Source organism: Mycosarcoma maydis, chromosome 16 (genome assembly GCF_000328475.2).
Source record: "Mycosarcoma maydis chromosome 16, whole genome shotgun sequence".
NCBI classification, from domain to species: Eukaryota; Fungi; Basidiomycota; class Ustilaginomycetes; order Ustilaginales; genus Mycosarcoma; species Mycosarcoma maydis.
This window is the reverse complement of record NC_026493.1, coordinates 352,976-366,437: the sequence shown is the minus strand read 5'-3', so window position 1 is coordinate 366,437 and position 13,462 is coordinate 352,976. Positions and strand designations below refer to the sequence as shown.

General features: G+C 54.1%; 3 protein-coding genes across 3 annotated transcripts; 1 reads left to right on the top strand and 2 right to left on the bottom strand.

Annotated features, from left to right (window-relative positions):
* Positions 1-105: 105 nt before the first annotated feature.
* Positions 106-2,619, bottom strand: UMAG_05736 (uncharacterized protein; the record flags this gene model as incomplete). The annotated part of the gene is made up of 1 exon (XM_011393178.1): positions 106-2,619. The coding sequence occupies one exon, from the start codon at positions 2,617-2,619 to the stop codon at positions 106-108; it is 2,514 nt and encodes an 837-aa protein (XP_011391480.1).
* Positions 2,620-6,681: 4,062 nt separating this feature from the next.
* UMAG_05734 (Rho family GTPase RHO1) lies at positions 6,682-7,673 on the top strand (the record flags this gene model as incomplete). The annotated part of the gene is made up of 2 exons (XM_011393177.1): positions 6,682-6,762; positions 7,170-7,673. The coding sequence occupies 2 exons, from the start codon at positions 6,682-6,684 to the stop codon at positions 7,671-7,673; spliced, it is 585 nt and encodes a 194-aa protein (XP_011391479.1).
* Positions 7,674-8,151: 478 nt separating this feature from the next.
* On the bottom strand, positions 8,152-9,367 carry UMAG_05733 (uncharacterized protein; the record flags this gene model as incomplete). The annotated part of the gene is made up of 3 exons (XM_011393176.1): positions 8,152-8,776; positions 8,872-8,963; positions 9,122-9,367. The coding sequence occupies 3 exons, from the start codon at positions 9,365-9,367 to the stop codon at positions 8,152-8,154; spliced, it is 963 nt and encodes a 320-aa protein (XP_011391478.1).
* Between the last annotated feature and the right edge of the window lie 4,095 nt (positions 9,368-13,462).

Sequence of the window (13,462 nt, the reverse complement as noted above, 5' to 3'; positions counted from 1 at the left end):
TGATGAATAGTCCATGACAAGAGCGGAGCACTGAAGCGAAACGTCCAACGTGCAAGTGGGGATAACTTAGCGGAATCAAATTGTGAATGGCTGAGCGTGCGCGAATCAACGCAGGTCATCGTGTTGCAACAGAGGTGCATCCGAGGCGGCGCGCGCACTGTCGCGATTTTCGTAGTGTTGCGCGCTGTATCCGGACTCAGAGTGTGTGTCGTACTGGGTTGGCGAGTTCTGTACGCTTTGCTCATCGTGACTGGGTGCACTGCGAGCCAAGTCGGACTGCTCTCGTTTGGCGGATGCTTCCAGGAACGCCTTGCGCTCTTCCGCAGTGAGCGAGGCCAGGTAGGCGTTCTTGACTTGGCGAGCATCGACATAGCCAGTCGAAGACACGTCCCAGCTCAACAAACCGGCAGCGTGCAGATTCTGCGGGTTGACGGGCGCTTCCTCTCCCCAACGCGGATCCTCGCCACGGCCGGCTTCGTCGTCGTGCAGGTCGTCATCAAAGACGCCGTGCATGTGATGCAGCTGGCGCGCCTTGGCACGCTGAGCGGGCGAGAGGGCTACGTTACTGCTGCTGTCGTCGTCTTTGCCGAGCAGCTCCAAAGGCACAGTGAGGCCGTCGATCTTCATCACGCTGTAAGGGTTACTGTGCTTTTTGGTGTGGCCGTTGGTGCCGCACGAGACAGTGCCAACGCCTCCTGACTTTTCGGCCTGCGCAGCGAGAAGTGCGACGCGGGCGGCGGCGATGCGACGACGTCGACGGCGCAGACGCCACAGAGCAACGCCAAACAGCACACCGATGACAACGATAGCGCAAACACAGCCAATGACGACCTTGATCCCCTCTGAGAGGCCCTTGCTGTCGCCTGAGCGCGAGCCGGTATGGCCGCCGTGCAAACCCGACTGACCCAACGTTTGCTTTTTGATGCGCACCGCGGTGAACTGCTGGGTGGCGGCGGTCATGTTGACGAGCGGACGAAGGCCGACGGCGGCGTCGCATGGACTGTTGATCGTCATGTTGTTGGCCTGCGCCTGGCTGGCGTTGAGTCCGCCGTCGCACGAGAAGACGGTGTATGCGCTTCGCATGAAAGCAGGCGAGAGGACAAAATCGGCGGGGAGGAAGCTGGCGTTCAGGTTGGCACCGTTCGAGGCGCCTGAGAGCGAACGAAGCGCCTGGAAAGAGCCGAGACACACCGAGTCATCCCCAGACGGCCCGTTGCCTGATCCGGTTGGAAGGCTGGCGTCGAGCGGGTGGATGGGAATCGAGATGTCGCCGAGTCCAAGGGTGATGTTGAGTTGAAGGTTGCAGGGCACATAGTAGCCACCATCCGAGGCAGGACCGATGCCCCAAGCACCATACATGGCATTGAGGGTACTTTCTGGGCCTAGATTGACGCTGGCGCCCGAGTCAAAGACGGCAATCGGATTTGAGCCGGCAATGACACTCGAGGTGCCAATGGGGATGGGTTCGGTCACGCCGTGTTGCATCTCGACTGTGATACTGGTGAGGGTGACACGCCAATGACGCACGACGCCGTCTGCATCGCCAACGGCATTGGTGTAGTTCAGCGTAGGATTGGCGCTGCCGGCGTAAGCTGGATCATGGTTGCCTACGGTCAAAACGCTGTCGCCCTTGCCACCGTCTTCCTCGAGGCGCTGTAGACCGATGCCAACGAATCTGCGACCGGGACGCGCACCATACCAAAAGCCAGCAAGGACGGCGCCGGTTTGAGGCGGGCGGACGTTGACGTTGAGGGAGGCGGTGTTACTCGTAGCGTTGAGGTCAGCCTGAATGAGACTGTTGGCGGGGGGACCGAGACCGATGATGCCGGAAAAGTTGCCTGAATCCATGTCCTCGTTCGAGACCTGGTTGCACGAGCCAAAACCCTGCGAGTTGACAATGATGCGCGAAGTGACGGGATCGCCAAAGAGCATCGAGGAAGTCTTGACCTGGCCAGAGGCGGAGCCGAGAAGGTAGCTGATGTTGAAGGGGGTATCCTGGTCGACGACCGAGTCTGAGTGGTCGTTGAATTTGGTGACGGTGAGACCTTGGTGTCCTCGACACGATTCGGTATCGCAGTCCTGATTGGCAAACCAGAGATCACCACTGCCCGTATCGAGCTGTGCATTGATGTGCTGGTTAGCGAGGTTGATGGGAACACTGTAGGCGAGCTGGCCGTTGGCAAAGCCTCGACCTAGTACGATGCGGGTGCTGTTGAGGTCACCAGAGGCAGGTGAGCTCATACCGCCGCCGCCATTGGAGCCAAACGAGCCGGATGCAGCTGGTGAGTAGGACGACGCTGATGGCGAGTATGCGGCGGAAGAGGAGGAAGCAGAAAAAGTGGAGGAGGAGGGGGAGGAGAACGACGACGAGGAAGAAGAAGGAAAAGAAGCAGAGGCGGAGGCGGAGGCGGAGGGTGACAAGGAAGCGTCTGGTGCTGTGCGAGTAGTGGATGATGTAAAGGCGGGGTCGGGAGCTGTAGATGTGGAGGCAGACGCAGATGATGATCTTGTCGAAGAGGAGGCGGATGAAGACGCTTGACGGGGCAGCAAGGGACGAGCGTCGTACGAATCATGCAGCGAGCGAGCTCGGCGTGAACCTGTAGGGTCAGTGAGTCGCATGGTGTTCTCGGCAACGTCGTCGATGGTGAAAACACTAAATCGATGGTTCAGGGCGGAAGCGTGGTCGCGATGGAACGCGCAGCTAGAGATCGAAGGCGGTGGTCATGCAGACGCGACCAAAGACTGGGCGTTACTAGGCAACAGATGCGAGTAACGTGGTGGCACAGCCAAGGTGCGTGGCACAAGTGGAGTTGTACGACAGGAGAAGCGCGAAAACTTGGTGGAGTGCAGCGATGAAGCTTGATGTATGTTTTGCGGAAAGCAACAAGGTGGACAGACACCGAGATGATGCTGTGAGTGCTGACACGAGAAGCGCTGGACTGAGCAGGCTGGGCTGAACTGGAGCCGACAACGGTGACTGTATGCCTGTTGAAAAACGCGATGGACGCCGTTGCAACAGAGCAGTGATTCGTTTTGCGCAGAACGATGCAGGTATGCTGAGCGAGCGTCGGGATTAAATACGAGTTGGGATGAAGAAAAGAACCACGAATGGGCCAAAGTGAGTGGAAGACGAGGAGGAGGAGAGGTACAAACGAAAGCCTTTTTTGCCTGACGATTCAGTCAGCCTCACCAACAGGCCGGCAGATCAGTGAGCTACAGGAGCGGAGCGGAGCACGGAGCTCACTCAGCTCAATTAGAGAGGGGGGAAAAGAGAGCGCCTCGGCACGCTCCAGTCACGAGTCTCTCTCTCTCTCTCTCTCTCTCTCTCTCTCTCTCTCTCTCTCTCTCTTCGCAGCAGCCACAACACAGCTAACTTAGGTTGACTTACATGACTGAACTTTTCTCTGCAACTCACCACTCACCACTTGAAAGAAATGAATTTCAAAACACATCCAAACAAAATATTTAAAATTAAACTAAGTTGAAAATGTTATTTATATAAAGTTACCGGGTCTCCAAGTCACGAGTCGATGATCCGTGATTTAGTTATGGAGAAAACATGGGGAGAGAGTTTCCACGTTTGTTTGACTCTTGAGCTCGCCTAGCTGCACAGGGGCAATCGTGAGAGGCAGAGGCAAACACGAGTGGTGAACACAGAAACGCGGGCGGGCGAAACGAGTTGGCGGGTGTGCCGCTGTTTCTTTGGAAGCCTTGATCGTCGGGAAGCGGGCGGGCTAAGCCTCGGCTCTTTTTGTTACACCCGTGACAGAGCAGTGACGAGTGTGAGTGCCGTGTCCCGTTGCAGTGCGCCTCTTGTTGACGGCAGCTCCGAGCGAGTACGCGCGTCGACTGTGTCAAGCCGGATCTGTAGGTACAGTCGCGAGTCAGTCGCGAGTCAGTCGACGGTTCGAGGCACTGAGCACGGCCACGAGCCGGTTTCGTATTGGTCACAGTCTGTAGCGAGTGTCGCACAGTGGATCAAACACAGAAGCGAGCATGGCGTGTGGACTGTGACACAGAGGTGGCTCAATGGTCGGGACTCTTCCGATACAGTTCTCGTCGTGCGTATTTAGAACAGCGCTTCTGCACAGGTGCACACACGCCACTGAAGTCGTGAGTTGGCGCGTCCGTCCTTTTGTAAGCTCAAACGAGACACGAACAGCCACAACACGTCTACGATCACAAACCCTGTCACGCCAGATGCAGCGCGCAGGAACTGGGAGTGCGATTCAGATTCACACAGCAGCCAACCCACCAAGTTAAACACGAACGGAGTCGCTAATCCGAACCTCGCCCAGTGCCATTTCACTAAGCGCCACCAGCGTGGATACTCGCGCGACTTTCACGTTAATCGTCACGGATGCACCGCAAGACGCCAACATCCTCTTCGCATCACGTTTACAGTCGGCTCAGCGCTTGGTTTGTCGAGTCTGCCCTTGTCTCTAGTTCTGCAAATTTGTGGATCGGATCGCAGGTCATGTGCCACACGTGACTTTGTGATGAGCATCTAGATTTGGCACTTGTTCCTCACAGAGTCACGACCGCTTCGAGTAACAACGTTGAAGATCTCGAACGCATCCAACCTGCTTTCAAGTTCGAATAGAATCACGAGTGTCGGACAAGAGCATGCATCGGAAAAGGGGTGTGGATCATCTAACTTATCACGAATGCATGCACGAATCGCGAATGCAGGTCAAACAAGACGCAAGCAAAATACGTCAGAGAAAGTCGATCAAGAAAACGTACCTGCGTGTGCCACGAGCATCGGGAATCCGCAAGACTGCCGATGCGTTGGTTCCACGATTCGCGTGATTCGGCGAGCCGCGAAAAGCGTCCGAGACGACCCGCTTCGAAAGGAACAATTACAGTAAGTTAGGGCGGAGCGCGCAAGCATCGAACCTCTCCGTGTGAAAGAAGATGCACAGCCCGCCTCGTGTAGCTTGCCGACATCCGGACAGTCACGAGTCTCGAAACTCACAAACATGTCGGCTGTCACGCTTGCAAGTGAGAATGATTCCAGCCAAGCAAGCCATCGACCAGAACAGTACGGATACTGGCTCAGCGAGTCAACGCATGGCCGATGTGGTCTGGTAATCAAGAACAACGTGGACCACGGCATGGCGGAAAGTGCAGTGGCTCCGCAGCCTCGTGTCAGGCTCTTTATCAATTACGCACGCATTCTGCACGTTGAACCGGGAATCACGAATGCACGAGGCCTACACGCATCGGCTTGTATCCATCCCAAGTCGCAGAGAGAAGCAGCGTATCGAAAGGCAGAGAGCCGAAGCGAGAGCGAGAGCGAGCTTGAGCTCTGGCTTGTCTCTGAGATGTTCAGGTCGTGCTGTGTTTTGCGCGTTGGCTTTCATGTTGCTTCTTCTCGCCTATGTGGCTCGCATCGTCTTGGCCGAAACCGCGGAGATGCGAATTACGACAAAGCACGAAGCGCTCAACAGCCAGCAAAGAACCGCGTCGAAAACGGGCAAGGCTGGGACAGAGACGAGGCACAGAGACAATTCGTGATTGTGTTTTGGTGTGACTACTCGTAATTTGCCAGTATGTTCCAGCCAAAGCTGGTTTTGTATCATCATTGTTAATAAGCACTTGTTCAGCTTCGCATATTCACGATAACCAACTTATAATATTATTACAAGTTAAGTTAGCGCACTCACACTCACCGCAACTGTATCTGCGAGTGACAGGGGCCCACAACGGGGTGACTTTCAAAGTCAGAATCGTGAATTGAATAGCCTTCAATTTGGTATTCGTGATAAGTTATGATATCGATTGATGCATCTACAATCTGCTGCAACTTTCAACAAACAGCCATTTGGGCCAATTCAAAATGCCAACTTCAAACGCGATACCCTTGGCTACAGACTTGGGTTCGCACTTGAAAGATCATCTGGCGTGCCCTGTGCTCATTTGAAAACGTTTATACTCATCCATGTTGGGCTGCACTGCGCTTGGCTGGCAAGGTCAGCTCTCGCAAGGTTCAGTAAAAACTCACCACTAAAATCACATCAGCCCACAGCCCAGCAAAGCACTTGACACAGGGCACAGCACAGCGGCCAAGTACACTCAAACCCACACCACACGAGCTCCAGGCGTGAAAAGTAGCGCAGCACCAGCACCAGCACCAGCACCAGCAACAGCAACCGCAACAGCCACAGCCACAGTACAGCGCAGCAGTCGAGTGGGTCTCTGCTAACTTATCTCTTTACTCCACAAACCATCGTCTCAATCATCATCTCCAAGCGTCTCGATCCTCGATCCTTGATCCTCGATCCTCGGTCACGCATCGCATCGCATCGCATCGCTCCTTCTCATCATCTTGATCCTCGCTCTCTGACGTGTCCTGCTTCCTCAGCCACTGACGTTATCTCACAGCTCAGACACAGCGCGCTTCTACATACGTGTCCGTCACCATCTCGCCATCAGAGTTGACGCCGTACTCGTCCGATTCCTCCTTTGCTCTTGTTCATCCAGACAAGAACGAGCTACTCGGATTGCTGCATCCGCCCATCTTGTTGGCTCGATTCGTCTCATTTCACCTCGAAGCGCTACTATCGGCTGTCTCGCTCATCCGCTGATCTGCGCACCTGCTACGCACCTGCAACGCAACTGCAACGCACGTTTCTTGGACTTTAGCACTCGTACACCACATTCACATACCGCATAACCATGTCTGAACTCCGCCGAAAGCTTGTCATTGTCGGAGACGGTGCTTGTGGTAAGACTTGTCTTCTTATCGTCTTTTCCAAGGTAAGTCGATGCGTCCACGGCGCATATCGTGTGTGGCCAGGGTCGTGGCAGTGCTGCGCCTCACCACCCCATTTTGCCCGCTCCAGGCAGCAAAGGTCAACTCACATGGGTGCAAGCGTTGCGAGTACAGATGCAAGTGCACAGACCGGGATCGATTGTCGCGCCTTTGCTGCTCTGGACCTTGCACGTTGTGCAGATCACTTTCAACACACTGTCGAAGCGTTGCATTGCGGGCACAACCATTGGCGCACACACACTGCTCTGCGGCGTTTGTTCTTTGTTTTCTTTTTTTTTTTTAATTTGTCGTTCATCTTTACTGATCGCTGGCTTGCTCTTCTCCCGTTCGGGTTTTGTTTGTGTGCTTGGCACGCATCTCGTTGTTTTTTTACTCGCAACCCGTCTATTAGGGCACCTTCCCCGAGGTGTACGTACCCACGGTTTTCGAGAACTACGTTGCTGATGTCGAGGTGGATGGCCGCCACGTAGAGCTTGCGCTTTGGGATACCGCCGGTCAGGAGGATTACGATCGTCTGCGTCCGCTCTCGTACCCGGACTCGCACGTGATTCTCATCTGCTTTGCAGTTGACTCGCCCGACTCGCTGGATAACGTGCAGGAAAAGTGGATTTCGGAAGTGCTTCACTTTTGCCACAGCCTGCCCATCATCCTCGTGGGCTGCAAAAAGGACTTGCGACACGACCCCAAGATTGTCGACGAGCTGCGAAAGACGAGCCAGCGTCCCGTCTCTGCCGAGGAGGGTATGGCGGTTGCACAAAAGATTGGCGCAGTGCGCTACCTCGAGTGCTCGGCCAAGACGGGCGAGGGCGTTCGCGAAGTGTTTGAGCACGCCACGCGCGCGGCGCTGGTTCAAAGAAGCCGTGGCTCGAGGAAGAAAGGTTGCACCGTTCTCTAAGCTTGCGACCCCTAAGCTTGCGGTCTGCAGAGCAAAGCTGACTCGTGTGGATGCACAGAAATACGACGCCGCACGTCACGTCGACCCAACGTCGGCACTGATATCCGACCTCGTACGTTGCGCGCGCATGTGAAATGCGAAATGCTACAATGCGCTCACTCTGGTCACTCTGCCTCCTGCTCCCTTTTTTTTCTTTCATCTCTCTTTGTGTAGTGCTCTTTTAGCTATGTTTCTCGGCCATGATGACGTGAATCCTTTTTTTTTTGTCCTCCCCCTCTCTTCTTTTTTGGGAGTGTGTGTACGCTGTTTTGTTTGCGACAAAGGTACTGTACAGCAGAGGTTGGGACGCTCTGCAGCTGTGACGGCGGACGTGGTGGTGTTGTGTGTGTGTGGGCTTGGAGGGAGAAGGCAGCAAACCAAAGGCGGCGAGACTGGCATGTTGGCATGTAGGGGAGGAACGAATGTATTAAGACGAGATCTAGAGGACGAAGGTGGTGATGGCGAGTGGTATGATGGAGAATGGTATGGCGATGAGCAAGGTAGATAGAGGCAAGATTGAGGGGATAGCTGCGTTCTGACTGGTCAAGTTGGTGGGTTCTTGCAACTGGGTGACGGTCAACAGGGCGACTCTACCATCCTGAACGGGCTGACCGGGCAAGGCCACGTCTGGATGATTGATGCCGTCACTGGTAGCATTTAGCAAGACGCCAGCTGGGATCCAGTCGAGCTTAGTAGACCATACAAAGCCCTTATACGAGGTGGTCTGATTGATCGTGGCATTGCCAACCAGATAGTCGCGTCCACGATTGTAGCCATCGCGCTGAATCTTGTGACCCAAAGCAGCCGATTCTTCCATGGAGGCCGCGATAAAGATGGCGCCCGTAAAAGCAGAAGACCCATTCTGGATAAACCAGCGAAAATGATTATCACCCTGGATAGATTCCTTGCATGTACCAAACGTAGTGTCTCCGTAGTTCCAGCGCAGAACGCCGTTGCCACCGTCGTAATTGCCCTGTTCGCGAACACCAAATCCGTCGCCTAGGTTGGCGTACTGGTTGGTTCCGTTCACGTTACCAAGGCAAGAAACGCCAAAGTTGATCGATCTGCACGTCGAGATACAGACAGAATGCTTGGCTTCAGCATGCTGATACGTGGGGGACAAGTGGGGGACGAGGATGAGGAAAATCACGTTGCATACCGGAGGAATCCTTCGGGACAGAGAACTTGAGCCGACGAGTTGGACGATATGATGGCGTTGATCGGCTCGCCTGGTGAACCGTCGAGCCAGATCTAATCGTGCGACCAGGCGAACCGGCACGAATGGGCGGTGAGCGGCCGAGCCAGATGAAATCGACGTGGATACGTGAGTGAGTGCATGTGACATGAACAAGGATCCCTCGCGCCTAGCTCGAATGCAGCCAGGTGGGATGAACGAACCGCCGACTTACCGTAAGCATGCTTCCGTTTGTGCCATTGTTCGGGTTAAAGTAGCCTTGTTGCGGCAGAGGGTTCATGCGCGAAGTGTTGTAGCGCTGCGTACACTGTCGAAACACAGCGCTACCGTCTGCATCGGTGAATCCAGCCCGACGTTGCAGACGAACAGACGAGAGCGACGCCGACGTCGTTGGCGAGCCCAGAGTGGCGACCACCAACACAACACCTACCACTAGTAGATGGAGCAATGAACGAGCCATGGTGCCGGTCGATCGTGCGCGATCTATCCAAGCAGAGATAGTGGGGCTAAGTTGGTGATCCACTCGAAGCGCTCGGCCACTTGCACTTGGATGATCGGCGCTCGAGAGGGCGCTCGAGAGGTACAGCGCGGTGCTTGGCGATGAAAGCGGCGCGTCAAGTGGGCGAGAGATGTCTTGCAATCGCAACCGTAAGTTGATTCTAGTTGGGTGTGTTCAGTAAGCGCTGCATCTGGTCATTCCGGGTAAGCGCTCCACTCGAACCAAATCAATCACCGCCACCACGATCCACGATCCACCATCACCACACACTCCACGACTGACCGAACCCGAAAGCTTGAGGGAAAAAAAATCGCAAAAGCGCATGCCAAGCCGGCCGCTTTACGATTCACGATTCGTGCTTTGTGCTTCGTGATTGTAAAGCTGCGGAAACCCAAAGCAATCACGAATCACGAATCACGCACGATGAATCACATCACGAATCCACGCCCGTGTGCCGCGCACGCCGAGACTCTGCCGCGCACTTGGCAACGTGACTCGTGCTCACTTTTCGGTGGCCGCCTCACGCCTATGCCTTCAAGCCTGGCTCTACTGCTAGCCTCTCAAGAAAGATACTGCTCTCACTGTATCGACACAGCCAAAAAGATTAACGATTCACGAATCACGAATCGTTATCGTGCGTTGCTGTGTTGCCAGACACGCCGTTTCTTTCTGCGCGCTGAGATCATATGCATGTCTCATCTTTACTAAGTAAACTATACCAAACTTAACAGTCAGATCGAAGATCACGAATCACGAATTACGAATCACGAATCGCGAACCGTCAATACAAGCATGGAACTCAACTCACAACTCACGACTCGTGGCTCACGACTGTCCGCCAAGTCAGCGTTGAGCGTCTGTCGGTGCAAGCACCAAGCTGTCAAGGCAGTTTCAATCGCACCTGTTAGGCCATCGTGGCGTTGTCTTGTCGGCAGTCGGCTACGTCGATCTAACAGCTGGCACCATCACCACCGAGCTAGCTCGTGTCCGATTCGTGATTTTCCGATCCGGAAACGGCACCACTTACAACTTGAGACAGACGGGTTGACGCTTCATGCTTTGTGCTTCATGCTTTGTGCTTCATGCTTTGTGCTTCATGCTTTGTGCTTCATGCTTCATGCTTCACCTTGACACTTGCCCCAAACTAGTGGTAGGCAGCCAAAGCCAAGACCGAGTTGACGTCTCGCCACGCAAGTGATCGCGGCCGTTGCAGCCACTGTGATGGGGGTGAGCGTCCAGATGACAGCGAGACAGTGGCACGAATCAAGGCTGTAAACAAATGACAGAAACATGCATCACGCTCTGCCTAACTTGAACCTGACTTTGGGTGAGCTTTGGCAACACAATCGTGAATCACGAATCGTGAATGCGAATGCGAATGCGAATGGATTCTTCCGGGACAATCACGAATCACGCATCACGAATCACACCGGTGACCGTAAGCGAGCGCGAATCACGAATTCACCACGTCTCGTCTCGAATTAGAAAGACGCCGAGACCAAAATCTGCGAACGCACCGACCCGTTGTACGCTTACCGTTAACATTTTTATGCTGTGCCTTTTTCTGTATGGTAGAGTAACTGCGCAGTCGGGCGAAAGTGGTGAATGGTGAGTGGAGACGCGATGGACTGCAAGACGCCGAGTCCGACTTTGCGTTTGGCTCATTCACGACTTTGCATGAGCGTTCACTTGGGATGTTGTTCTCGCGCATAGCGTATTGCCGCCAAGTGCGACACTGTCAATGTTGTCTTGTGGACACGACACTGGTAGCCGATTGAGATGTCATCCAAGTCGCAAGTCGATGAGTTAGAGTTAGTCTTGGCAGAGCTGTTGGTTATTTTTACGAGCTTGGCCTTGTATGAATACTTTATTGAGACAGCCATGAACCGGGTTTGTGTGCTGAGTGGCTGTACGTTGGGTGTTTTCGTTGCGCGACTCCAGGCACGATGTAAGTGATAGACACGGTGAATCGCCATTCATTTTTTTAAGAGCATGTTTCTTGCCTGTGAATCGTGCACCACACAGATCACAGATCACGTCGCGATTTCTGAATTGACAATTGTGAATGGACAGAGTCACAACTGCATACAGCTTTGGGAAGCCAAACGCGAAAACCCCACAAAGAAAGGAAATAATAATAATAATAACAGGGCCTTTCCGCACAGGCACAGGCACAGGCACAGGCACACCAGCTGGAGTTACTGTATGTGCAAAGGTTGAGCGAGAGGTGCACATCCCGTCGGGACTGAAGCTGGGAGCTGGGCTAAGTTAGTCTGCAAGTGTGAGTTGTGAGTCTCTCGATTTGGCATTCGAGATTCCTGAATGATGGACAAAATAATCACGAATCATGAATTTTCGCGTCTCATCTCGGTCTCTTCCTCTGCGCTTCTACGCTTCTACGCTTCTACGCTTCTGCGCCTGTCCTCGTCTTGCTCCTGCTCTTCCTATTCACCACTGCCCGGTGCCAAGAAAAGAAGAGAAAATATAAGTTTGGCGCTTCTCGTTGTAGTTTCGTCTAGCTCACTGTGATGCTCGCTATGTTTTGGCGGTTGTGTTATGCTTTGATCTTGGTCTGTAAAAGACAAGACTCGACTCGACTCGATCCGACAAGGTACGCTGCGTTGCTGAGCCTACACGGCGTCTGGACAACTCACCGATGTGAGAGTCAGTGAGTCACGGGTGGGGGGCTGCGTGTCCGGACATTCACGATTGCAACTCCGCTGGATTTTTGGCCGAGACAAACGAGAAAGAGAGAGAGAGAAAAAGAAGAAAATGAAAATGAAAATGATACAGAAAAAGAAAAAGAAACCGAGGCAAGCGAGCCTCGTAGCCTGTCTCTCTCTTCTGGCTGGCTGTCTGGCTGTCTGGCTGGCGCTCGCTTGCGTTTCTGCGGCTGAGCAGGATGGAGCTCGATCGTTGATTATTTGTGATTCGTGTGATTCGTGTGATTCGTGTGATTCGTGACGATTCTCGCGTGTCGTGCTGAGCGGTGCGTGTGTTTTGTGTGCATCGTCGGGGTCGGCTTGTCGTTGGTTGTGCGAGTCGTTGTGCGAGTCGCTGTGGTTGACAGGTTCGAGCTTGGTTGCGATTCGCCTCTCTGCCTCCGTCTTGGTCTGTTTGTCGGTCACTTGGACACGCCATCGGTGCATCTGACATTTCAGTGTCTATTCACACACAAGTCTCACATCCCTGCTCATCTCACCGTGCACCCATTCACCATTTGTCGCCTCTGTCTGACCCATTCTCTTTCGTCGTGATTGTCCTTGTCATTGTCGTCGTCGACCTCCTCCTCCTCGTTCCTATCTCATCACACGCATCACAGCCACCACACCGAAATTCGAAACCACCAGCGTTGCGATCCTTTCGTTCATCGAAATTGCTTCAGGCAATCGGGCTGCTGTGCATTGGCAAACGTCAAGTGGTTCGCATCGCCATCGCCATTGCGATCGCACATCCGATCCTCATCACGTCTGGCCTGGCACTGCATTCTCGCCTGTTCCGCCCTTTACGTCGCTTTGTCATCGGAACAACAGCGACCGGACCTCTTCCAGATCATCTCTGCGAGTCCATGTGTCCGCTGCCACCTCTGCATTCTCGCCAAACCGTTCTCTGCTCTGCTCTGCTCGTGAGCCAACGATCTCTTCTGATCATCTACCACATTGCTCATCCATCCACCAACTGCTGCAGACTGCCGCCAGATCGGCGCCTCGACCGAGTCATCTGCTGCCGACAAGCTTGCTCGCCACCTCTCACATCTGAACCCATGCCATAGTCCATAGCCTTGGCTCCACCCCTCTTTGTCGCCTTTCGACACATCCGGTCCGTAGCACACAATCATTCACAACTACCGCATGACCACACCGCAACCTTACGCTCTAGCCTGTTGCCCGTTTCATTCCAACGCTCTTCCGGTACAAAGTGCCTCGGTTCTCTCCCCTCACGCCTGCACCGCTCCCCACCGCCGTTGCTCGTGCGGCCGTCCTGCACTTGCTGGCTACCGTCGCCTCTTGAAGGGGGTGTAGGACCGACGCGCGCTAGCCTACCTCCATTCTTCAA